We start from the raw sequence: 27398 nt of genomic DNA, 5'->3' as shown, positions 1-27398 counted from the left end.
TACATCAAATGTCAATTGTTACACTCGCTAAAGGAATGGGATGAGTTGGTATGGTTAGCTGAAATATCTTATAACAACAGCTATCACTTCTCCACTAAGTATACGCCCTATTTGTAGCTCATTTGGATATCATCCAAAACTCTTACCTAGTCCCCTGTACTCCTCCTGTACTACACCTGCAGTAGTTGATTTCTTACAAGAAATAGAGGTAACTCATAAAGCAATAATCTAACACCTAGCCCAGGCCAAGAATAGGTACAAGAAGGGAGCAGATGCACACAGAAGCAAAGAACCAGCATACAAACAGGGAGATGAGGTGTGGTTGTCTTCTAAGTATTTGACATTGAGAGGATCATGTAAATTCAAACCCCAATACATAGGTCCGTATAAAATTAACAAAGTGATAAGCCCGGTTGCGATGACGTTAGATCTTACCAAATCCTTGAAAGTCCATCCAGTGTTTCATGTTTCCCTGTTAAAACCATTAGAACCAGGCACTCGTCTTTCTGATGCTCCTGATCCCATAATGATAGATGATGACCCAGAATATGAAGTGGAGGCGATTATTGACTCACGGAGAGTTAGAAATAGACTACAATACTTGATACATTGGAAGGAATATGGAGTGGAGGAGCGTACTTGGGAACCGGCTAGTCAGGTGCATGCCCCTAGATTAGTCCGTTCCTTCCACAGGAGACACCCCGATAAACCCAAACCGGTGGGGGAATTGTGGGGGGGTGTACTGTCACGATTGCCGGAGCGCTCCATTGCCGGAGCACTCCATTTAAAGATGGCAGCCGATATATACGCAAGCACAAGGAGGTCAGACTAGCATAAAACCTGACTCTCCCCTGGTCTCAGCGCTTTGCGTTCTAGTGTTTTTTGCCTTTCGTATTCACTTCCGGGTCACGTCGAGTTCCGCACTTCCCCCCCGTCAGTTCCTTGTTTGCTCTTGCCGTTGGAATTCCTGTTTGGCCACGTGTATACTGGACATTTCCTGGACTTCACTCTGTCCCCCTGCTTTCTGGTTTGGGATTACCTCATCCTCACACCTTTACGGAAATTGTTCCTGGGAGCCCCTGTTCCGCCTGAACTCCCGAAGCTTGTGACTACAAAGTCCCACCGGCTGGTGGGATTTCCGGTACTCTTGTTTATTCGGCGGGCTGGGCAGAGTGGTTGTTGTTCCGCTGGCTGGCCGGACTTCTTCAGTTGGTTCCGTCAGCCAGCCGGACTTTGGACCTGCCTGTCCCGCTTGCTGGCTGGGCATAAGGGCTCTTGTGCCATTCAGCCCATTGGAAATACTGACCCCCCCACTCTGTATAAACAACGGAAGATTGTATATACGGTAACAGCGCCCCTCGCACTGCTCTTTATGTTATTTCTTATCTGAGTTCCTGATTATGACAGTGCTTGCCTCACACAATAACCCACAGGTACTGGGTTCCTCCTTTGAGCACTTTTTCAGAAGATTGTCATTTACGTCTGTAAGGTTACCACAGGACTTCGCTGCTCTCAAAGTATTTTACAATTAAAGGTGGGCAGTGTCCTAAATAGTAGAACAGTACCTGGTTTATTGGCCCTGTTAAATGTACTTAAGCTTATGCTCTTTGCTCCCACAGACACTTGTCTCAACAGATCTTTTTTATTATGCCTTCATTATTATTACAGAAGAAGGGAAAGTTAAGGTAAAGACATAGAGGGATTCTTTGAATATTGTCAATAGAAGTATATTGTTTACAGCTAATTGTTATTCAGTTCTTTTAGTTTATTTGTTTATGAAGAAGAATACTGTGGTGATAAAGACGTTGAGGGATTTCATTCCTTCCTTTCCTTGTTTTGTTCCCCTTCTTCCCCGGATTACTGTTGTTGCCCTGGTTGTAGCCAGGCAAAATAGGTGATTGGGTGAAGTAGCGGACCTCATCTTCAGTTCCGTGACGTTTCCGCTGAAACTCAGGTGAGAATCTGACAGTGGGGTTGTGTGTGTGTGGGGGTTGTTTGTGTGTGTCACGCTGGTAGGCCACCGTAATAGCACCGTGATGTCACGTAATGTGCCGCTTGGCGCCGGGGTCATGGCATTGATTAAATCAGCAGATGATCGCTTCTCCTAAATGCTCATTAAGCTCAGAGGCCAGTAAAATGAGGCCTTGATTTGAGTAAGCTGTACAATAATGAGACGAGATCAATGGTGGTAATAACGAATTAAATACGATGGCCAATTACAATCTCAAACTCATCACAAGTGCCTTCGTCTTGAATAGCCTATTTCGAAGATAAGGAGTTGTTGGGTGCGCGTCTCTGCCTACTTGTTTTCATTTTCAAACAAAATATAAATTTAAAAGGGAAGCAGGATTGCGGCCACTAAAATGCACTGCGGAGCACAAACCTATTTGACCACTGCACATCCTGCCTGAGACGGCCTGAACACGAGCCTCAGCCTTGAGTCTCGTGTAAATTATCAGGAGACGGGGAGTGCGAAAAGGAGAAGGGCGCATTAATGTCTGTTCTAGAGCTTTCCTTGATGAACAGCTCCCAGGTACTATGAACAGTGTCAGCATCTGTCATGTAATGGGTGGGGTCCTGAGGGGTCACAATACATCCACAGCCTTCAGACCCAGGGCCAGAGGAATGTCAATGTAAGTAACCATATCATTTTAACGGAGGCATAATCTGTCCAGGAATTTGCTGTATTAAGAATCGCCTGCGGATGCTTGTGATTCGTGTCTGAACTGCAGCGATTTCAGAGCATAAAAGCTTGCGTGGCAGCAGGAGGAGGAGGAGGCTCGGCAGCAGGGGGGAGGCGGGGACCTGAACTTGCGGGAGCAATAATTGCTGCCATTTGGCGGCTCGTGCTCCCTTAAGTAGATCGCCTCACGTGCACATGTTGCCATTGATGGCAATGCAACGCATGCACGTTTTTGGCCCAAAAAGCAAGTCGATTACATGAGGTCCCCTCCTTTGCAAAGCATGCACTTTGCGTAGGCGAGACCTAAAAATCGAGAATGACTCACTGAAATAGAGAAGTACATCACCTATTCTTCTTCCACAGTGAGACGTGCAATTTGTTTCCTATATAATTTATTGTCCTATATTAGTGTCATATTTAGTCAGGACCCCTTTCCCCTTTTGCTTATTCACCATGTGTCTATGGTTCTGCTGGGGGTTGTATTGGCACGAAGGATTGAATGGTTCATGCTGCCACAGCAATCCTGGAGAGAAGAACGTATCTTCAGACACTATCCTGACACCATCACACATAGATATATTTAAAACTGGGTAATGTCCTGGATTGCTTGACATTTTATATAGTTTATACTTGCCTCAGGTCTATATCAGTTAATACATTGTAATTGGTCTGGATAGTTAGGAGTATCTCTGGATCGCCAATGTAACACAACAGCAATAAAGACAACACACACAATTCTTCCCAATAGGGTCAAAGCAGCTAGTAAAAGTTGATAATGCACTTCTTGTAAAATAATGTGTGTGATTTTTGAATGAAAAACATACCATTCATGACAAACTGCCCCCATGATGTCTGTGGAGAAGTGATTGGCACATCTAAAATATTCCCATACAAAGGGATTTCAGTAGACCATTACAATTTTGTTGTGTGCTAGTATATTTTCTAGTACGTTATTTCATTGTTTTCTGACTAAATATATGAGTCTATTAATGGAGTGAGGGAAGAAATATTCAGATTTTTTATTGAAAAAGGTTTCTTGGGAGATATTGACTATGGATGTATCCCTGTGTTATACCAGCTGTTAGATTTTTTCATGTGATATTCTGCCTTATCCTTTTGTGGTTCATAGTTGTCAGTGGGAATGTATCAGCCTGTGTTCACATGGCCAGGATAGGAATAATACATTAAGATGCAGTTAGGAGTCACCGAGGAATTGTGAGATGTAGGTGTGAGAGTGGGATGCTCATGTTTAGAACAGGTATCTACCCACACGCCCTCAAAAAAAACTCTCCTCAAACCTTTACTAAAGAAGTCACACCTTGATAAGGACGAATTGAAAAATTACCGCCCAATTGCAAGCCTTCCATTCCTGGCAAAAATTGCCGAAAAGGCAATGAACCAACAACTGTCTGCTTTCATCGAGGAACACCATCTACTCGATGAGACCCAATTTGGCTTTCGCCGATTTCACGGTACGGAGACAGCTCTAATTAAAGCCGCGGACGACATCAGATCCATCCGAGATCTTGGGGGAACAGCAGTATTAATACTGCTAGATTTGTCGGCTGCCTTCGACACGGTCGATCACTCAATTCTGATCGACCGTGTCGAAAATAGGGGCTTCCAACATACAGCCAAGAAACTGCTAGCATCTTTTCTGGCTGATAGGACCCAGGCTGTCACACTGGGCTCCTTCCAATCGTCCAACTTGTCTCTGCCATGTGGGGTACCTCAAGGCTCATCCCTAAGTCCGACACTTTTTAACATTTATGTGTCGGTCCTAGCTAACGTCATTCGAGCACATGGGATGAGCCTTACCTCCTATGCGGATGACACGCAGTTGGTCCTGGCCATTAAAAACAACGGCCATAAAATAGCAGAAGACTTCAAAGAGGGCATGATGGCAATTGGGGACTGGATGGCCACCAATTGCCTAAAACTGAATTCCGATAAGACGGAAGTCGTCATTTTTGGACAATTAACGCCAAAATGGTCCTCTGTTTGGTGGCCCACATCCTTCGGAAACCCCCCCAAACCTGCCAGCAAAGTGAGGAACTTGGGAGTGATCTTCGATGACCGCCTCAATTTTCTCCCACATGCCAATCAAATTACCTCTTCCGCCTTCCATAAACTACGACTAATAAAGAAAATCCTCCCCTTCCTCCCTGAAACGGCCGGCAAAACCTTGGTGACTTCTCTAGTGCTGTCCACTTTGGACTATTGTAACGCTTTGTTCACAAATGCCCAAGCAAGGGTCATCAATAAAATGCAAGTTATTCAGAACGCAGCAGCTAGACTCCTGGGCAGAATTCCTAAATATAAATCCGCTACAGAAACTATTAGACACCTACACTGGCTGCCCATCAGAAATAGGATTAAGTTCAAAACCCTCTGTATTGTGTATAAGGCTCTGCACAATCAAGGACCTGCATTTCTTACACAAAACCTGATTCCTTACTGTCCACCCAGATCGCTACGTTCTTCTACTCTAAATGGTTCCCCGTACCAAAACGGTTTCCTGGGGGGATAGAAGGTTCCTGGTATCAGCCCCGATACTATGGAACACCTTGCCCCAGTCAATAAAAACAAGCCCCTCACTCTGGTCATTCCGCAAGCAGTTAAAGACCTGGCTGTTTAATCAGTAAATTCAGATCCTCTCTTCCTCAGGAGTAAGTACATGCAGATATTCCAGCGCCGAGACGCCCATGGGCATTTGTTCGCGCTCTATAAATGTCATTAATAAATAATAAATAAATAAATCCAAGTACAGGACTTGCATGAGAAAATGTGGTATCCTCTAGGAAGGGTGCAGGCTGGTAAAGGCAACATTTGATGTCCTTCTCAAAGCTTATATCCACCTTCCTGCCTTGCAGCCCTGGAAACAGTCGGAACACTGCGGTCTTAACCACGGGGGTTCAGACCACGCAAGCTCAACTATGCTTGCCTTAACACGCATATGCCTTAAACTGGTATATGCATGGTTAAGGCAGTGAGCGGTCTAGCTGCTGCTACTGTGGTGAAGGCAGAAGCAGGAAGACGCCAGGAAGAGACGCAGTGAGGTGAATGGGGCTGGGGGTAGTTTTCAGGGCTAGGGGGTCTGGGAAGGTGGGGTAATTTTAGGGACAGATTAGGGGGTGGGGGGTGGTTTGGGGTAGTGTATGTAAATGGGCAGGGTTTTAGGCCTTAGGGCAGCGGAAGGGAATGTGTAGTTCGGGTAGTTTTTAGGGCTGCAGGGGTCAGTAGGTTTCAGGACAGTGGAAGGGGTCGGAGTAGTTTTAGGGACAGGGCGGTGGAGGGGTAGTATATGTAAAGGGACAGGGTTTTAGGCTTTAAGGCAGAGGATGGGAATGGGTAGTCGGGGTAGTGTTTAGGCTTGGGGTAGGCCAGGGTAGTTCTCAGGGCAGTGGAAGGGGTTGGTGTAGTTTAAGGGACAGCACCTGGGTGGTGGGGTCAGGCTAGTGTAAGAAAAAGGGCAGGGTTTTATGCCTAATGCAGGGGGAGGGGAATGGGTTGACGGGGTAGTTTTAGTAACAGTGCAGGGGTGTGGCGATCAGGGAAATGTTTGTAAAGGGCCAAGGTTTTAGGGTCAGCACGCTGTGGGGGTGGTCATGGGTTTGAGGGGTATGAGTAGTGGCAACATTAGCCACACACACCCCTTTACCATTCATGCCTATACCAAAAAATTGTATGGTAAAGGCATACCTTGGTAAAGAAATGCATGGTTAAGACGCATTCGTGGTTTGACCTCTATCATACAACCTTGCGGCCTACATCATACAAGATGAATCATGTATATCTCTGACAAAGACTTACAGAATAAAAAGTCTGACAGAGCTATATGCTTGACTTCTTTTTATTTAGGTCCTTTTATTACTGTTGATTATCCTTGTTCTTTGCAATGCTGATTAATAGTAAAACTCGCAATTCAGCAGGCAGGCTTGCTCCCCCTGCAAGTCAAATTTGACTTGAATGTGTATTTCCAATTGTAGCTGTTCCTGTTTGCTTTGAAGCAAAGCGAAGCTGTCTTGTCACATTCACAAGCAAGTCGTCCGCAATTGGTTGAGGAGCCTCCTGCAGCAAAGGAAAACAACAACATGAAGTAATTCCAGAACTTTGCTGTGAAAGTTCAAGTCATTGTAAACATCAGCAAATAAGCCACTATGCAGCCCCTAAGGAGACAGTTATACACTGAGGGACCTATTTATTAAAAAATAACACAGCACAGCAAGTCACCTTGCTGTGCTGCGTTAAAGGGCAAGAATTCATTATATTTATTACAATACGGAGCATTCCTGACGTGTTGGAAATGGGATCCCCGGCTGGCCAGGGCTTTCGCCAAAGTCAGTCAGAGACCACCACACCAAAGTCAGGGCAAGGGAGTTACACGCCAAGATAACCCCTACTCACCCTCTAGGTAACGTGGCGCGAGCAGTAAGGCTAAACTTGGAGGCGATGTAGGCTAAGTATTTGCGCACGCACCCCAGCAACAACAACCAAAGGCCCACCACAAAGGAAACTCCACACAAGGTTATATAAAAATAGCCTTTGTATTACACCAAAACACATTAGATAAAACACACACTTTACAATGTGCCAGAGGCACGGGCAGAATTTACAAGGGATATGTACAAGACAGGGCCACCTGGACCACTGTCAGGAATCAGAAGTAGCACTTTCAGAAATAGCACTTAGTACATAGAATATAACAATAGAGCGCACAACCAGTAATTACTGGTAACCAGGATCTCACTAGCACCACCTGTACTAGGGAGAAAACAACCACCTATGTATTACAATACCTGTAGGGGTGTAAGAACATACACATGATGCAATGCATAACATTCATTCAGAGGTGTAAGGAGGAAAACACATGATGCATCACAATACATTCAGAGGTGTAAGGCACATGACGCATAAAAACACATTCAGAGGTGCAGAAAGTACAATTGCGCCAAACCCACGTAAGTCACCACCTGTGACTGTCCCTGTGTCCAAAGTGTCAGGGTCCTAAACGTGGCAGCTGCCCACGAAGTGCTGGGCAGCTGAATCACTGTTGGGCCACTGCTGGGGCCTCGCAGGCTCTGGCCAGAACAATGTGGGCAACCAGGGAGAGCCTCTCAGGGCTCTAAAACAACAATGGGGCCAATGTGGGAGCCTCGCTGGGCTCTCAAGAAATAATTTGGCCCCCTGAGCCTCTCTGGGCTCCAAGTAAATCCCAATGCCCTCCTTGAGCCTCTCTGGGCTCAAAACACAATTGTGGGGTTGTTGGAGTCCCTCACGGGGGACTCAGAAGCACCATCATGCCCCAAGAGCCTCGCAGGCTCTGAACACCGGAGGGGGGGGGGGGCGCGAGCACCGACAATGTGCTCCGACGTCCCCCCTCTCTCTCAACTGCCCTGGACTTGGAGCTCCCGCCCAGCCGGCTTCACTTACCGGTTGTCTTCGAGGCTGCTGGTCACTTCCCTGCTCCCGGGACACAGGAGAGCTCCCGCACCTCGGGGCTCTCCTTCTCAGTCGGGGACCGGCTTCCTCCTTCCTCTGTGTGCAGCGCGGGGCTCTCCTTCCGGCACCGGAGCCCCGCCTGCCTCGGCAGCTGCCCGGCTCCTCTCGCAGCACTTCCTGGGACCGGAGCGCAGGGTAGGCTCCTGTCGACTTCCGCCTGTTCCGCCTGACTTCCGGTTCGGGGCCGCCAATGGCAGCGCGGCCCTGATGGTGTAGAGGCGGGACTTCCGGGTCGCCGTAGGCAGCGCGGCGGCCCGGCAGGGTTCCTGGGCTGCGGCGGTGACTTCCACACGGGGTGAGCTCCCGATGAAATAAATCACGCAAATATGCGGCAGGGGCAGCCGCTAGAGCAGGCAAAATGCAGGGTGGGCACCTGCCTTACAAAAGCGCTCCCAAGCGCCTCGTGGTCTATATAAAACGCTCTCAAGCGCTAGGGGGGCACAAACCACAGCGCTCCCAGCGCTAGGACGAAACAAAGCGCTCTCAAGCGCTAGAGGGACAAGCCAAGCGCTCCTAGCGCTATAAATCAGGAAAGGACCCAGCAAAGTCCTTGTAGGCAGGCAAAGGGGCAAAGCTGGGCCCAGAGCCAGCACACTGGGTCTCCAGGCAGGGAGACACCCCAAGTGGCGGTCCTCTGGCCCAGCAGCAGCAGCCCCCTCAGGATCCTGGAAGAGAACAACTTCTGTTGGGACACAGCCCCATTTTTATACAGTGCATTCCTTTGTTCAAGGGTGTAGAGTGGGGGCGGAACCAGTCGCAGCTGGTTCTTGAGTACTCTGTTTACCTCAACCACCCTCTCTATTCACTGGCAGGGCTTGGGTCATTAGACACACCACAGGGGGGCGGAGCCAGCATTGTGTGGGGAAAACCCAGCCCATCCAGGACACAGGTACACTCCTCCCACACATCACTCATGCTAATCTCCCACTCACCACCGGGCAGACCCATCCAGACTTCCTGGAGCCTGGCATGCCAGCCAGCTCCAGCCAATCACACGCCAGCACCCTCACAGCACACGTACAGCCATGTCTAGAAATGGCGCTTCGCTACTAGACACATACATGCTGCATACACCATCTCGCAGCATTCACTCTCACGAGTTCACACATACCAGACTCAAGCCTGTACACCCCGCGCATCAGGAACTACCAGGGACACATACATTCCCCATGCATTCCTATGGGCGGGCAGGCCTAGCTCAGCACATGCACTCAGAGTGCGCACGCACTTTCCACTGGGACACAGTGAAAGTGCGCAGAATCCAAAAATCACCATCTCCAGGTCACCATTTCAAGCAAAAAGTCTAGGGGTGAACCTGCCCTAAGGGCCAAAGTCCAACATAACCCCCTTCCAGCCAAAACGCAGGGGAGACCAATCACCACTGTGATGGACTTCCCTGCTTGGGGCGATAGAACACGGACGCAGGCCCGCAACTGCAGGGACACCCTCCTGTTCTACGCCACGGTGAACCCATGGGATTCCCTCTTAACACACTGTCTGGACCAACTGGGCTACCCCACTGGTACTCCCAAGTTGTCCGCGGCCAGGACCAGGCCCTGGGCCACCCAGGTGCCACTGGTCCATGCCAATTCGCAGAGCGGGGGGTAGTAACCCCTGGCACATAGGAGCCATTTTCCACTCTTCCTGTCTGCAAGACAGGACTAGACTGCCACTGGTACTCCAGCCTAGGGCCTACAACCTCAGGCGGACCAGGAGTCTCGGGGAAGGCTCTCCTCCCCCTACCTCTTCTCCTAGGGTTCCTCCTCCCTCTGCGAGGGGTACCCCTAGAACGCCATTCCAACCCAGGACTTATCCACTCAGGTTGCACCGGGGTCAGAGGTGGGCTCTCCCACCCTCTGCACCCCCTTCCAGAGGTCTGCCCTCTCCCACCTGGAGAAGTTCCTCTGGAAGAAGAACCGGTCAGGACACTGGTTACAGTCGTCCTACCCTTCAGGTCAGGCTGATCCTGAACCTGGCCTCCCAACCTCTGGTCTAGAACCTTCGGTGGAACAATTGCCTGGCACTCCAGGACTTCTGGGGACTCACACGCAATCCCCCTGAGGCTAACAAATGTCACATCTGTTGCGTGACTGTCTGTCTGGCGCAGATCTCCCGCCCTCTGTCCACCTGACAGTGCGTGACGATCCCCCAGACCAGAAGTGGCGTTACCATGGTCACTACACGGGAACCTAGCCCAACTGGGTAGTCCCTGACCCACTGGTCCTTCCACTGGGGAACTCCCCCAATCACTCCTCACTCTGGACTCCTGTACCCTCCCTATCGGAGCGGTACTGCCAGATTCTAGAACCACAGGAGCTCTGGTCACAGACGCTCCAGGTCCTCTACTCACTAGGAGATCCTCCTTAACTGGGTTAACAGGACAGCCTAGGTCCCCAACCTGGTGTTCCCTCAAGAAACCACCCAGGTTCTGAGACAGGGCTTCGGGCCTCTGGGGGCTCTCAGCCACCCACTGACTCCTGCTCCACTGAGCCAGGCAGTCAGCCCCTACACCCTTCTCACTAACCAGGGACCTAGCTGGGCTACACTGAGCCTCTTCCACCACGCTGGGCTGGAAGATCCCTGACCCACTACTTTTGGAGTCACTCACCAATGACTCTACAGAACCTCTGGTCCCTTCCCAGCGGTCTGCTTCCTCTGCCAGCTCACATGGTTCAGACAATCCACACCCTAACAGGTGTTGGCGCAACCCTGGTGAACAACAACTGAGCAACTGCTCTCTGAGTAACATATCGAACAATAGGTCCCAATCACATTTCGTGGGCTCCCGTACTCAATCACACAGGGCTTCACAACAGTCATCCTCAAAGTCTTCCCAAGACTGATGAGACGGTTTCCTAAGGTTCCTAAACCTCAACCTATTCTCCTCCTCTGGGGAAACAGGAACCATACTCTGGGAACTGGGACTTTCTAGACTGAGATTTAAATAGCTGCCACCACTGGACCCAACCCTCCCTGGGGGATCCAGAAACTCAACACTGCGCGCAGGGGATAGTCTACCCTCCAGAGCTACTTTGCCTCTGGTGGCGGCCCTCTCAGCCTCCTCTATCCTGTCCTGCGCTAAGACCCTCTCGGTCTCCAGCTGTTGCTTCTTAACCTCCAGCTGTTGCTTTCTAATGCCCAGCTGTGCCATAGCCTGGGCATGCTCCAACCTGAGCCTCTCTAAAGCCAGCTGGTGCTCCCTTTCTCTCCTCCTATCTTCCAGCTCCTCTGGGGACAGGGAAAGGGATGAGGCGCTGCCTCCTAAACTAGACCCAGCAAGGGACTCCCTATCTATGGGGTCCTCACTATCTGCTGGCGTCCCTGTGCTATCATCTTCTCCCTCCTCCTCAGACTCTTCAGGGCTCCCCTCTGACCCACCACCCTCATGGTGTGAGACCCGGGCCCTCTCCTCACTGTGCTCACGCTCCCAGTCATCCTTCTGCCATTGGATCAGGTTACCCCTAAGTTGGGACTGGGTGTCTGACTCATTCACTGCAATGTCTCTCTCTTCGCAAAACTCTCTCAGTTCATGCAAAAACAGACCCCAGACATTAAAAGCAGACTCCATCTTGGCAAGATGATCACAGACACGTGCAACACAGGGGACTGAACAATCTGAAGTAAGAGGACACAATTCCAAAACTTCAACAATCTCCTTATCAAAGAGAACTCATACTCATGTGTCCAGGAAAACACACCATTCATCCACACACACCCTCCCCTCGGATCGGTAAGGCAGTTTTTACCACCCCTGACTTCTCAACCTGACCAAAAGCGACACAGGTACCAAACTCTGGAAGCAGGGCGGGGGACAAATGTACTGAACACAATCAAATGACACTCTTCAGGAGAAGAAACAATGGAATTTCAAAAACAATCTAATCCCCAAAAATGTGGTCATCTAAATGCAGAGTTTTGTGGTGCAGCCAGCTGCTACTAAGGTACAAGGCAAACACAAATCCTTATCCCACCGCTGCCACCAATGTTGGAAATGGGATCCCCGGCTGGCCAGGGCTTTCGCCAAAGTCAGTCAGAGACCACCACACCAAAGTCAGGGCAAGGGAGTTACACGCCAAGATAACCCCTACTCACCCTCTAGGTAACGTGGCGCGAGCAGTAAGGCTAAACTTGGAGGCGATGTAGGCTAAGTATTTGCGCACGCACCCCAGCAACAACAACCAAAGGCCCACCACAAAGGAAACTCCACACAAGGTTATATAAAAATAGCCTTTGTATTACACCAAAACACATTAGATAAAACACACACTTTACAATGTGCCAGAGGCACGGGCAGAATTTACAAGGGATATGTACAAGACAGGGCCACCTGGACCACTGTCAGGAATCAGAAGTAGCACTTTCAGAAATAGCACTTAGTACATAGAATATAACAATAGAGCGCACAACCAGTAATTACTGGTAACCAGGATCTCACTAGCACCACCTGTACTAGGGAGAAAACAACCACCTATGTATTACAATACCTGTAGGGGTGTAAGAACATACACATGATGCAATGCATAACATTCATTCAGAGGTGTAAGGAGGAAAACACATGATGCATCACAATACATTCAGAGGTGTAAGGCACATGACGCATAAAAACACATTCAGAGGTGCAGAAAGTACAATTGCGCCAAACCCACGTAAGTCACCACCTGTGACTGTCCCTGTGTCCAAAGTGTCAGGGTCCTAAACGTGGCAGCTGCCCACGAAGTGCTGGGCAGCTGAATCACTGTTGGGCCACTGCTGGGGCCTCGGAGGCTCTGGCCAGAACAATGTGGGCAACCAGGGAGAGCCTCTCAGGGCTCTAAAACAACAATGGGGCCAATGTGGGAGCCTCGCTGGGCTCTCAAGAAATAATTTGGCCCCCTGAGCCTCTCTGGGCTCCAAGTAAATCCCAATGCCCTCCTTGAGCCTCTCTGGGCTCAAAACACAATTGTGGGGTTGTTGGAGTCCCTCACGGGGGACTCAGAAGCACCATCATGCCCCAAGAGCCTCGCAGGCTCTGAACACCGGAGGGGGGGGGGGCGCGAGCACCGACAATGTGCTCCGACGTCCCCCCTCTCTCTCAACTGCCCTGGACTTGGAGCTCCCGCCCAGCCGGCTTCACTTACCGGTTGTCTTCGAGGCTGCTGGTCACTTCCCTGCTCCCGGGACACAGGAGAGCTCCCGCACCTCGGGGCTCTCCTTCTCAGTCGGGGACCGGCTTCCTCCTTCCTCTGTGTGCAGCGCGGGGCTCTCCTTCCGGCACCGGAGCCCCGCCTGCCTCGGCAGCTGCCCGGCTCCTCTCGCAGCACTTCCTGGGACCGGAGCGCAGGGTAGGCTCCTGTCGACTTCCGCCTGTTCCGCCTGACTTCCGGTTCGGGGCCGCCAATGGCAGCGCGGCCCTGATGGTGTAGAGGCGGGACTTCCGGGTCGCCGTAGGCAGCGCGGCGGCCCGGCAGGGTTCCTGGGCTGCGGCGGTGACTTCCACACGGGGTGAGCTCCCGATGAAATAAATCACGCAAATATGCGGCGGGGGCAGCCGCTAGAGCAGGCAAAATGCAGGGTGGGCACCTGCCTTACAAAAGCGCTCCCAAGCGCCTCGTGGTCTATATAAAGCGCTCTCAAGCGCTAGGGGGGCACAAACCACAGCGCTCCCAGCGCTAGGACGAAACAAAGCGCTCTCAAGCGCTAGAGGGACAAGCCAAGCGCTCCTAGCGCTATAAATCAGGAAAGGACCCAGCAAAGTCCTTGTAGGCAGGCAAAGGGGCAAAGCTGGGCCCAGAGCCAGCACACTGGGTCTCCAGGCAGGGAGACACCCCAAGTGGCGGTCCTCTGGCCCAGCAGCAGCAGCCCCCTCAGGATCCTGGAAGAGAACAACTTCTGTGGGGACACAGCCCCATTTTTATACAGTGCATTCCTTTGTTCAAGGGTGTAGAGTGGGGGCGGAACCAGTCGCAGCTGGTTCTTGAGTACTCTGTTTACCTCAACCACCCTCTCTATTCACTGGCAGGGCTTGGGTCATTAGACACACCACAGGGGGGCGGAGCCAGCATTGTGTGGGGAAAACCCAGCCCATCCAGGACACAGGTACACTCCTCCCACACATCACTCATGCTAATCTCCCACTCACCACCGGGCAGACCCATCCAGACTTCCTGGAGCCTGGCATGCCAGCCAGCTCCAGCCAATCACACGCCAGCACCCTCACAGCACACGTACAGCCATGTCTAGAAATGGCGCTTCGCTACTAGACACATACATGCTGCATACACCATCTCGCAGCATTCACTCTCACGAGTTCACACATACCAGACTCAAGCCTGTACACCCCGCGCATCAGGAACTACCAGGGACACATACATTCCCCATGCATTCCTATGGGCGGGCAGGCCTAGCTCAGCACATGCACTCAGAGTGCGCACGCACTTTCCACTGGGACACAGTGAAAGTGCGCAGAATCCAAAAATCACCATCTCCAGGTCACCATTTCAAGCAAAAAGTCTAGGGGTGAACCTGCCCTAAGGGCCAAAGTCCAACATGACGTTTCCCCACCGCTGGGGCACAATGGGCTGCCTAACACCAATGCAGGCACCCTTGCACCACGGTGCAAGGGTGCCTGCAGGATTATTTTTGTGCAGGAAGGGGCATCTTCCTGCACAAAAACAATCCTCAGTGGCATAATCCTCTTTCTATGTGTGCTGCACAATGCAACCAGGAGAAATTAAGATATTTCTCCTCCTTATGCCTCCTCGGGAAGGCGTATCTTTTAGCGCATTCCCTGGTCTACCAGTGATGGTACATCTATGAATGTTTCGAAATTCATGGGAGTTGCTTGAGAACACCCACAAAACACTCATGGAATGCCTTTCCAGGGCAGAGAACCGCAATGCAGTGATCTGCGCTGCGTTGCTTTACTTCTGATTTCTTAACCGCATGCGCGCTAGTGGTTTTCCCGCTGCGCGCTGCATTTTTTATTTACCGCGTTACGTGACGAGCTCAGCTCATCATCCGCGTATGGCACGTTGCGCTCATGACGAGCTGAGCTCGTCATCCGCCCCGAAGGGGTTAAGACACACAGGGCCACGCAAAGTGCCCTTACGTGGCTTGAGAATTCGCATTTTAGGGTTTGGTTTGTGCATGCAACACGTTGCATGTGCTAATGTGACACAAACCCTTCACAAATCGGGCCTCAGTTTAAACATACTCATAAAAGAAAGGGAAAAAGTGAGTGCTACAATACATCTGCAGCTTCTCCTTGGGGTCACATTAGCGCAGTTAATGTAAACATCTACATGAAGTATGGATAGCAGTAACACTGGCTTAAGATAGAAATACACCTTGAGAAGCAAAGAATGTTTACTTAAAATTTGTACGTTTAAAAAGATAGATTTCTTATAAAAGTCCGCGCTCCTGGCAAAATTCTACTTAGCAGTTAAGCTGGCTAGAATTATCTATAGAATGGAAAAACAGGGTTGGAAAAGGCTTAGGGCCATATGTACTAAGGTTCCATTTGCACGAAGCTGTCACATTTTTCGCACTGAATTTTTGCAGATCAAATCAGATTTTGCAAACACCCTATGTACTAGTAGATCTGTGTACAAAATAAGACATTGATCTGGGTCGCAGAATGACCTGCATAACTAATATTCTTAAGACAATTCACCATTTGCCTTTCCCTGTGACTGGCTGCAATCACAAGAATGGTTGGTTGCAAGAGACAGCAGACTACGACCCCTGTGATTACATTCCACAACAGAAAACCTTTATTTTAAAGCTGACAATGCTACTTTAAGAAACCTGGGCGGTTTAAAATAAACTTGAGGAGGAGCAGGCAGTGTCCCCCTAGCCTACTACATACTCACACCAAGGCTACCACCCCAATCCAGAAAGTGGAATTGGTCAAAAAAGGACCTCTTCTCCTTTGCAAAGCAGGTACCATCCCAACTTTGGAATTTGTCATTGATCAATAGTTTGAGACTGGAATTGTGGTCGCAAACCATTGATTCATACCAAAACAGCTCACAATTTGGAAGGAACGTCAATTTCATTCCCCTTACAAATCGTGATTCGATATAGGTAGCTAAACCCATTTTGATTTATTTTCCATATTGCAAGATATGGTGACTACATACCAAAAGGGGACTTTATTAGAAGCTAGCCCTGTGATTTTGTGACTTGCAGGGCTTGCAACCATAGAATCTCACAGTTAAGCTGGCCCTTCATAATTGAGAGCTCACTTTTATTGAGCCATGACTTTTTTTTTATATATATATATATATATATATATATATATATATATATATATATATATATATATGTATGTATGTATGTGTATATATATATATATATATATATATATATATATATATATATATATATATATATAATGCTTGTGTTATGAATTGAATAATACAAAATGTTAATATTTATTAAATGATTGTCTAATGAATGAATATTAGGTACGTGCCTTGAGTTATATGAATTTTGCTATAAAATATATCCTTGATCAAAATAGATAGTTATACAGTTTTCATATTTCTTTAACACATGATAAATTTTTTTTATGAACAATGTACTTTATTTGTGAATATAATGAATTCTATTTATTTTGCTGGTTCGATAAACTTATTAAAAGATTAAGGGGCTCATTCAGATTTTGGCAGACGGATTACTCTGTCACACCCGTGATGGATATCCCGTACACCAAAAAATAAATCCCATAGGATATTATGATATTTATATTTCAGCGGAGGGGATAACTATTGTGATGGAGTCCCCTGTCCACCAAAATCTAAATCAGTCCCTAACTTTGTTTTACACCTACAAGAATGCATGTCAGAATACCACCAATGCATCAGATCCACCAAAAGGACCTTCATTCAGAACAAAATCCTCGCCAACTTCAGCAACTCGAAGGAACTCTTCAGCATCATTCAGGAATTCACTAAACACCCCAGCGAAGCCACGGACATCACACACTCCCAGGGTCTCTGCAACAAACTTGGCTCCTACTTCCATCAGAAAATCAAGTCCCTCTACGACAACTTCAACTAACAGACACTGCACACCGAAAAAACTCCCTCCTCCGGCAATGACAGCCAGCCTACCTTCTCCTCCTGGACCCCGGTCACCACTGAAGACACTGCCATGACCATGAAAGGCATTCACTCAGGAGCCCCCACGGACCCCTGTCCCCTGCTCATCTTCTACACAGCCGCCGCCGCCAGAGCACCCGAGCTATGACGCACCATCAATGCCACCTTCAAATTCGGCACATTCCCTGACTGGAAATGTGCAGAAGTCAAGCCCCTCCTCAAGAAGCCCTCTGCAGACCCGACAGACCTCAAAAACTACCGACCTATATCTGTCCTTCCATTCGCGTCCAAAGTTACAGAGAAGATCGTCAACATCCAGCTAACAAACTTCATCAAAGACAACTCCATCCTCGACCTTTCCCAGTCCGGATTCTGCAGCAACCACAGCACCGAGACCACTCTCCTTGCCGCCAAAGACGACATCCGCACTCTTCTCAACTAGGGCCACACCGCGGCCCTCATCCTACTAAACCTCTCTGCAGCCTTCAACACTGTCTCCCACCGCACTCTCACCACAAGACTCTATGATGCCGGTATACAGAGAACCGCCCTTGACTTGACCCGCTCCTTCCTCACGAGTCAAACCCAAAGAATCAGACTCCTGCCCTTCCTCTCCGAACCTAAAGTGATCAACAGCGCAGTACCCCAAGGATTGTCGCTCAGACCTACCCTCTTCAGCATCTACATGGCCCCCCTTGCTGCCATTGCCAGACAACATGGACTCAGCATAGTATCCTACGCCGATGACACCCAGCTCATCCTCTCTCTCACGAAGGATCCTCACTCCACCAGACTTAGCTTCCAGGAAGGAATGAAAGACGTTGCATCCTGGATGAGCAGCAGCTGTCTGAAGCCCAACTCGGAGAAGACAGAAGCCCTCATACTCTGACCCACCCCCTCAGCATGGGACAACACCTGGTGGCCCACCGCCCTTGGCAACCCCCCCAGTCCCACAGACCACGCCCAGAACCTCAGCATCATACTCAACTCCTCATTCACCATGACCCGACAGATCAACGCCGTCCCCTTCACTTGCTTCAACACCCTCCACATCCTTCGCAAGACCTTCAAATGGATCCCCCCTGAATCCAGGAAAAACTGTCACCCACGCACTCATAATAAGCAGACTGGATAATGGAAACACACTCTATGCTGGAATTAACAAATCCCTGCTCTGCAAACTCTAGACTATCCAGAAAACCGCGGCCAGACTCGTCCTTGGCATCCCATGACATGAACACATCACCCAGCACCTGCAAGACCTCCACTGGCTCCCCGTCAAGAAGAGAGCTTCCTTCAAGCTACTCACGTACGCATACAAATCCCTCCACAACAGTGGACCCCAAGACCTCAACAAGAGTCTCCTTTCCCGCACATCCGCAAAGCCAGAGCGGGTGGAAGAGCCTTCTCCGACATCACGGCAAAGACCTACAACGAGCTCTGGATCATCATCAGACACTCCGCCACTCTGCACAACTTCAGAAAGAGCCTCAAGACCTGGCTCTTCGACTGAATCAGAGCTTCAGCCCCCGGCACCAGGAGAACCTCACGGATGAGTAGCACGCTTCACAAATCCCTGATTGATTGATTGATAAATGTTCTTAATATAGTTTTGATACAGTTTTGAGAATGTCATTTAAATTATTTTTTGCTTCCAAAAAATACAAGTAGTTTAATTTATTTTATGTATAGGTAGAAATATATTAGAGGTTTAGATCTTTTCTTAATTATGAAAAATTAGTAATACGTTTAATTTGTATCAGCTATAATATATTATTTATTTTATCTACATTATGGTACACCTTATTTTTGTAGTTAGTATATTGGTTGTTTGAATATTCATTTTGATTGTCTATATTGTTGTATACAATATTATGGTAAAATATATATTTCAATTCTATATATGTGTCAGTAGTAGATGTTTCTGGGATTTCATTTATCAGAATGGAAAATCGATATTTTGGCAATAGACATTTTCTCCTCTGTATCTTTTTAGGTTGATATTTTTGTTGTCAATATATATAACTACAAACCAATGAGACACATCCTCAGAGGCCCGCCCTGTGAACCAGTCAATCCTTTCTATATCAAGCTTTTACTGTTCCTGTAACTCTTTACAGATAAACATGCACTTGCTCAGCATCCGATAACTCCTCATGTTAGAGGGATATGAATAAACACAAGATCTCACCACATGCTACGTTCCCACCGCTCATGCTGAATTTGTAGCTGTCGGTCTTTGGTTTACATCCTCTTCTCTCTAATTTTACATAGCAGCAGTCGTGAGTTTGACAGCACCTTGGAAAAGAAAACTCAAAGAATGAACACTTGAGCACAACAATCAGATTATCATACTTATCCATACATCCATACTGATACTGATGTACTGAACCTAACACCAGCATACCCTTATCGGTTAGGAGAGCTACACCTACCTTAGCACAAGCCAAAAAAGGGCAACAAGTGTGCATGGGAATGTTGTACATTGGATCTCTCAGTGCCACTTGGGGTGGGGCATTGAGAGCTCAATGCCCTTTTGTGGGCCTTGCAAGTCATTTCCAGTATAGGTAAATAACTAAATAAAATGATTTTAACTGCATCATAGATTTAAAAAATATTGAACTGCAGCATAAAGGAAGATGCTCCTGCCCGGTATACACACTTCTCAGCTAAATCTGGTACACTAGTATAGACTAAACATTTTAACAAACCTTCTATTTTAAGAACTATGCAAAATTCCAGATGTAGACCAGTAGGAAGAAATCACCTTACATAACCATATATCCGCTACTGTAGGTACTAGCAGGCTATATTTCCCGACAGAACAATTACAGGGGCCATATGGCTCGCGTACAGCAAGAACTCTTAGGGTCCTTGGAAATTAGTGGTCAAGGTGATTAGACATCAATATTTAGTGCATCACACTTTGGCATCCTTCTGTTCCTGGGCAAATGTGGACAAACAGTCTGAGGCTAAAGATAGGATTGCTCTAGTTATAAGGCAACACATCAGCTACAATCACAACAAAGTACGACTGTCCACCAAAGGTTTTGTTTGCACAGCCTTTTATTACTCTCTTATGTTTATGATATATAGATACAGTATTAACAGAATTGAAGTCAATGTAAAATAGAAAACACATCCCAATATACCAATGTAATATATCAATAATACAATTAATCAGTAATGTCACAATGAGAATATTAATCTCATGTGAGCACTGGTCAGCAGTTAATGCATATTTTAAGTGTGAGTATTTGTTTTTTTAATTATTGTTTTAAAATATATATCTGTCTAAATTAAATGTATATGTTTAAATTGTTTTATTGTAGAATACATATTTAAACTTGTGATTTAAAGAGCTGCAGAGTTTTATTTTATTATTTGTGTGTTCATAATCAATATATTAAATGTGGCACATCAATATTATAAATGAGAAAACTTTCATTTTTTTAAAAATTATAACCTTTATAAGTTTTCCTTATAATTTCCCATAGGGAGAACCCCACCTCAGTTACGGAGATTTTCACCAGTAGGTGAAGGGTCAATAGTGGTAGCTTTACATTTGTAAATTCTGTTGCAAGAAGTTTAACTCCCTCACTTGATGAGGTGAACACATGTAAGTCTACACCTTGGTATCAATCTCGAATAGAAATGAGTGCATACCAGAAAAGTGGCACAATACATCTAGGAGTAGGAATAATTATATACATGATGTATACATGAATATTTTCCTTTGTGAAATGGGTGCATTATCTACAATACAAAGCACTGAGTGGGCTTTGCGTCAGAACCTTACTCAAGTTTGGTTGGCTTTCTTGTCTACCTCAATCCGCTGTTCCATGTTCAATGTTTTTCCTCTCTATTCTTGTGTTTTTCCCATCCCAGGAGCATTTCTTCTTTACTGTGTGTATGGTTGTATTTAATAAAGGTTTGAGAGGGAAGTATGCATTTTGGCCCTGACTACATCTTGAGGGGTAAAAGGTGGGCTTTTTACTCAACCCTGTAAATGCTAATACGCGGGGGTGAAGTATTTGCAGGGTGGGCAAATACCTCTTATTCCAAGTTTTTCTTTAGAAAAAAATAATTACAATTGGAATCTGTGTATTTTGCAGACCAAAGATGACCTGCATCAGGATTTAACGCACATTTTCCTACTGTACATTTGAGCAGGACTAACCTTCCAAAATGTACCTGCGCAAAATTGTGAGGTGTACTGTAATGACCACATTACTCATAATTAGGAGAGCTAACATAACTCCCATTTGGAGAGGAATCAGCATTTATGCTCCAACACCCATAGTCCAAGGAGTCAGAAATCCAATGTAGAACTAAATTCCCCTTGTTAGACCTGCCATCCTTAGGGTGATCTTCCCCCAACTTGTTACCTGCTTTTAGGGCTCTGAGCACTTTACCACTGTTGACCAGTGTTCAGGTGCATGTGTATCTCCCCTAAAACATGGTGACATTGGTATATACTTGATTGCATATGTAGTTTACTAGTATGTTCCTTTTTAAGTGGTATACCATATACATAGGGCCTCTAATCTAAATGTTCCTGGTGGGCCTGCAGCACTGATTGTGCCACCCAAACAACTGGCCTTTCAAACTTGTCTCAGGGTTGCCATTGCAGGGCTTGTGTGTGCAATTTCTGCCGCATAGACTTGCCATTTAAAAACACTTGCAAAGCCTTAAGCTCCCCTTTCATTACACTTAGGTCACCCCTAAGGTAGGCCCTAGGGAGCCCTTGGAGCAGGGTGCTGTGTAACTAAAAGGTAGGATATGTGCTTTTAAGTTTATCGTGTCCTGGTAGTGGCAAACAGCTAAATTTGTTTTTCACTACTGTGAGGCCTACTCTGCTCATAGGGAAGCATTGGGAATTCCTTCAAATACCTTAAAGTTGTAATTCCTGATTTGAAACGAGTAGATACATCATGTTTCAAAACTTTGGTGTGGTAATGATTAATCCTCTTTAGTGGTAAAGTTGTATTTGACATTACTATTCTAGAAATGCCACTTTTAGAAAGTGGACATTTCTCTGCTCCTAACTTCGCTCTGTGTGCCTGCAGCCTGTCCCCAATACACGTCTGGGCTGGGGTGACAGCTGCACGTTGTGCATTTCCTCTAGACAACCATAAACACAGGAAGGTGAGGCTCATCTGCATTGCATTCTGAGCACTCATCTGCATTCATCTGCATTCTGATGGATCCTCCTGGGCAAGGAGGAACAGGAGGGGCTGATACTTACACTTCAATAGTTAGTGACCTGTCCTCAAACAAAGCACTGCTTTACCCCCCACAGATAGCCTGGCAGACAGGACTGTGTTGAAAGGGATCGTAGTCCACTTCTGAGAGCTCCTTTGGAGTCACCCCTAATTCAAAGGCACTTTTGGGTATAAGTACTGGAGTTCTGACCCTACCAAATCAGTACACTAATGGACCTGGGAAGATGTCTGCTGGAGTATAGACTGCTGTACTCTAAGGACTGCCACTTTGACTTGACTGACAGTTCTGGGGAACTGCTTCTCTGCTTTGCTGAGTTCCCCTGCTGATCTCTGCCCTGCTGAGGACAAGGCCTGGACACATCTCACTTGAACCCAGAGTGACTCCAATGGCTTTCTGGCTTACTTCCTATCTTCTGCAGTCTCAGGGACACAAAAGACTTCCTGTAATCCTGCTGGTGCTGCAGGACTCTGTCATCTGTTATGCCTACCCTTGCCTGAAGTGCCCCCTTCGGTCCTGTGCCTTAAAGTTGGTTCCCCAGCTGGTTTCTGCAAAAAACAACGCATAGCCAGACTGTGTAAGAATTTCCCTTGCATCGCCTTGCGATACTGGGTCAGAGACTGTTCAGTGACAGCGGATCCACAGACTGCGCAGCTCGATGATGACGCTCTGTGCGGCTCAGCGGCGACGCATTGCATTCACTTCAATAGAGCTGGATGATTATGCTAGACCCCCTTTGCACGCCTCTACAAGGATGCAGTAGGCTCTGGACACTTGCTCCAGCAAAGGCATTTTTTCAGCAGGACCTGTCTGGGTCCTGTAGCCGCCCTGCCCTCCATTGTAGTCAGCATGAACTTTGGATTTGTACCGGTCTCTCACGATCTCAAATAGCCTTTTGACTGCTAGTGACTTCTAAGCACAATTTTTGCATTTATTCTTTAAAAATTCACATCTTCACTTCTACAGATTGGACCTTTGTCGTTTTAGTCTTGTTTTAATCAGATAAATATTCTTCATTTTTTAAAACATGTGTCCAGCCTTTTTGTGGTGTTTTCATTGTGTTACTGTGTGTATTGCACACATACTTCAGAAATTGCCTCTTAAGTTAAGCCTGCTTGCTCTATGCCAAGCTACCAGAGGATGAGCACAGATTAATTTAAAATGTGTATCTAGGTTACCCTGACTAGGATTGCGATCCCTATTTGGACAGGGTGCATAACTCTGCCAACTAGAGACCCAATTTTTAACACCATTGTTTCTCTTAAAATACGCCTCTCTGGGCCCAATGCAACATATGTGAAGACTGAACACACAATTAAAAATGTACTGTAAAAAGAAAAATAGGTTTGTTGCCATGAAGTGAAATCTATGACTGCATTTTGCTAATTAATCACCATTAGTAATACTCATACTAATGCCAAAGAATGTGGCTTACCTGAAAGCAATGAGAAACACGTCTTGGAATAACTAGTAAAAAAAAGTTGCAGCAACTTTTTAATTTAATAAATCAGTAACAATGCAGAGCAAAATAATGATGTTGATCTTGAGAAGCTGACAAAATGCATGAACTCTTTTAAGGCTCCCATTCTAAATTGCCTTTTTATTCCGTGGGGAGAGAGTGGACGTGGAATTAGGGATTCTATGTATGGAATAGGGAGTAAACTGCCTGACCCAAAATTACCAAATTTTCTCCCAAGTTCGGGGAATTTAAAGCTGATATTTACCACTTGCTTGAGCAGGTGGTTAATAAATGACAGAACTGATGTGGCATGAAGTAGGACATACTGGGTGAAAAGGCTGTGGCTTTTTAGGAGGAACACTTGTCCACTCCCTTATGGTGCTGGATTGAGTTAGTGGGACAGGACTGTGCCTCATTTTTGTTATTTTCTTGTTGCCTGCTTTACACCTGTTTTGTTGATCTGTTTCCCCTACAATAACATCTGTGCAGCGCTGAAGAAGTGGAGGCCGCCATTCTTGGAATACATGTTGGCTGTTTTATACACAAAAGCAAAAATAAACCAGGAAGCACCTTGTGTATAAAGGACATTTTGAAAACATCTGATACAAGAAATTGTTATCAATGACATTGCCAACTAACCCACACCATTATTATCTTATAGGCAGTGCATTAGCAGTTATAGATTGAAATCTTAATTTTAAACACAACTGCATTGAATTGTAGAGTAGAATCAATAGTGTTTTAGTGAATTAAATAGTCGTAACAGAATGTATGCCGTTCTTTGTCCTGCTGAGGACAAGGACTGGACCTACCTCTCTTGACAGTATGCCTTTTTAAAATATCTTGACTCTTAAAGTTAATGTCTCTTGTGACATACTGGGCTCATATCTGGTGGCCATATGAAAACTAATCTTGATCAAGTCCAATATGAAAAGAGGCTCTGGGTCTTTGTAATTCAATGCCTACTCAGGAACTAGACCAAGAGTTAATAATATAATGGACGCCCAATCCATACTACTAAATTAACATCATAAAAAAGTTTTCAAGCCCCACGTTAAGGTGTCAAGCAGTCCCTCACCATTTTGAGTAAGGCGATAGCCCTGGCTAACCAGCATGAATTATATTCTGATCAAACATGTGTGCAGCAGTATGTAGGGCTTGAAAGAACACTTTAAAATTATGACATCAGCGATCGGTCATTGATTGATGACAAGCATATGCTTCTTCTGTCATAGCTTGGACAACTTCCTCTGCGAGTTTGAGCAGCAGGTGGAAAGGGTCTTATGAGAACTGGACGCCATGTGTTGACTTTGTGTAGAACACTTAGAGCAATTAAGCATATTATTTTTGGTTGGGGTCTATGATACTCAGAGATCCTTTTTCCACGGTTTGGAACTAAAGTCCGAGGTATGTGGAATGACTGCACTGCTTAAACAATTTCAAGCCAGGAAAACAAAGAGCACAATTAGCTGCCTATTTAAGGCTGATTATCACAAAATGATGTGGACAATGATTATGTAATATGTAATTATTTTCTTTCTCTTTTTGTCTGGAATCAGTAAGAAAATTAAATGATTAATTAAACACCTTTTCCACATCAAGTACGTATGTGATGGATAAATGTATGTATGCTTTTAAGCAGTTTAATAATTGTCATCGGTATTATACTAGATAATAGGTCACTGGTGGAGTGTGTACATTTTTTACAGTTAGAATTGTCTACTGTTAAGCAAAACTAACTTAAGTAAATAAAATCACCAAAAGGGGAGTTCCATTCCACCAAGAAAATGGCCTGTTAGTCTACTTTCTGAAAACAATCCTCACCTGATACTGCTAAACTGAGCAATTATTACCCTATCACTACCTTGACATTCATGGTCGAAGTCACTAAAAGTTTGTTCTCCAGTCAAATCGTCACATATATATGAAGCAACAGTTTCCAACGACGCTTCTGTCTGGGATACAGTATTGAAACTGGCCACTTGTATAGCTTGGCTGTTGTACCTTTCATTCTCGAACAAGCATTAGTTATGTCACTAGGGGCCATATGTATCAAGATACCCATTTGCGATTCTCAAATAGCGATTTTTAAGAAATCGCTATTTGAGAATCGCAAATGGGTATGTATGTACAAAATCGCATTTTTTAAGCGATTTCCTAAAATTCCTTAATTGCGATTAGCAAATTGCGAATCGCAATTAAGGAATACTTTCCCCTTCATTTCTACGGGCCAGGAGGCCCATAGGAATGAATGGGAAATGATTCTCAATTTGCGATTCGCAATTTGCTAATCGCAAATTGAGAATAATTTCAAGGGTGCAGGGGTGTCCAAAGGACACCCTGTTGCACCCGTGAAATATGCATGGGTGCACATGTGGCGCACATACATGCCTTAAGGGCATGTATGTGCGTCACATGGCACTTTGAAAAATGCAAAAATTTGCATTTTTCAAGGAATTCGCAACTTACCACCAACTAGAAGTTGGTGGTAATTTGCGATCCCTTAAGGACATTTTGCAAATTTTTTTTGCTTCATACATTGCATTTAAGGAATCGCTAAATTTGTGATTCCTTAAATGCAATTGCAAAATAAGGAATCGCAAATTTTGCGATTCCTTATTTTGCACCAGATTTTGCTTAATACATACCATGTAGCAAATTCGCATTTGCGAATGCGAATTTGCTTGATACAAAAGGCCCTAGGTCTGGCTTTTAGTGTGCAAATGTATGCAAACCCAGGCATTCACAAATGACATTTTCATGCATGGCATGCACAAATGGTATTTATCAAAGAGAAGTCCGGCCCTATTGGCCTTGCTGTTATTGTGACACAAAACAGATAAAGTATTGCTTTCTTTAGAAAACTCACATAGGAGATAAAGAACTGAATGTGAGAAACAATGTGATGATGGGTGTTAATTCGTATCAACATCACATGGAGTCCTAAAAGCCTCCGTCCTCTGCAATGTGATTTTTTATGACTTTAAGAGGGCCAGGTTTAGACCAGGACTGTGCATCCAATTACAAGAAATGCGGTATCTGATGATCTCCAAAGGATTTGACACATTGGCCTTCTCATGGAGTAACTTTAGGTTGTTTTCAGTTCAGAAAAATAACTTATTTGAAAGTGCTGCGGTTACTCACCGGTCTGTTCCATCCACCGGTTTTCCAGTTCCTCCCAGGCCACAGTGGCAACCATAGGTAGAGTAATCAGGGACTGCATTCTTCCCAGTAACTTTTTTAATCATGTCAGCAAAGTTCCAAAGAGCTCCGTGGGCCACAAGACAAACTGCAAAGAAACGAAGATGAACACAGTCAGTTTGAAAGCAGGCCGAGGTGGAATCGTTGTTACATAAGTGTGAATTGGCTTAACTGATGAGCTTAGATTTTCACTTTTTTGACAAAAGTTAACTTTTTTTGCATTTCTCTTTTATTGCAGAATTTTCTT

At 46.2% G+C, this 27398-nt stretch overlaps 1 protein-coding gene across 1 annotated transcript; it reads right to left on the bottom strand.

Moving 5' to 3' along the window:
* Window positions 1–6520: 6520 nt before the first annotated feature.
* LOC144753318 (phospholipase A2, membrane associated-like) lies at window positions 6521–27246 on the bottom strand. Its single transcript, XM_078641057.1, has 3 exons — window positions 27095–27246; window positions 19460–19566; window positions 6521–6754 (listed from the first exon to the last, which is right to left on the bottom strand). Exons 1-3 carry the CDS (start codon window positions 27196–27198, stop codon window positions 6609–6611), a joined length of 357 nt encoding a protein of 118 aa, XP_078497183.1. The 5' UTR covers window positions 27199–27246; the 3' UTR covers window positions 6521–6608.
* Between the last annotated feature and the right edge of the window lie 152 nt (window positions 27247–27398).

This window comes from Lissotriton helveticus, chromosome 5_1 (genome assembly GCF_964261635.1).
Source record: "Lissotriton helveticus chromosome 5_1, aLisHel1.1, whole genome shotgun sequence".
NCBI lineage: Eukaryota > Metazoa > Chordata > Amphibia > Caudata > Salamandridae > Lissotriton > Lissotriton helveticus.
The sequence above is the reverse complement of the archived record's forward strand: the minus strand, read 5'-3'. Positions and strand labels throughout refer to the sequence as shown.

Excerpts from the sequence above, each read along its gene's own strand:
- LOC144753318 (XM_078641057.1), bottom strand. The coding sequence starts at position 27,198 with ATGATTAAAAAAGTTACTGGGAAGAATGCAGTCCCTGATTACTCTACC. Across the intron at positions 19,567-27,094 it reads CCGGTGGATGGAACAGACCG|GTGCTGTCAAACTCACGACT; the intron begins GTGAGTAACCGC and ends TTCTTTTCCAAG. Across the intron at positions 6,755-19,459 it reads CGGTGGGAACGTAGCATGTG|GAGGCTCCTCAACCAATTGC; the intron begins GTGAGATCTTGT and ends CCTTTGCTGCAG.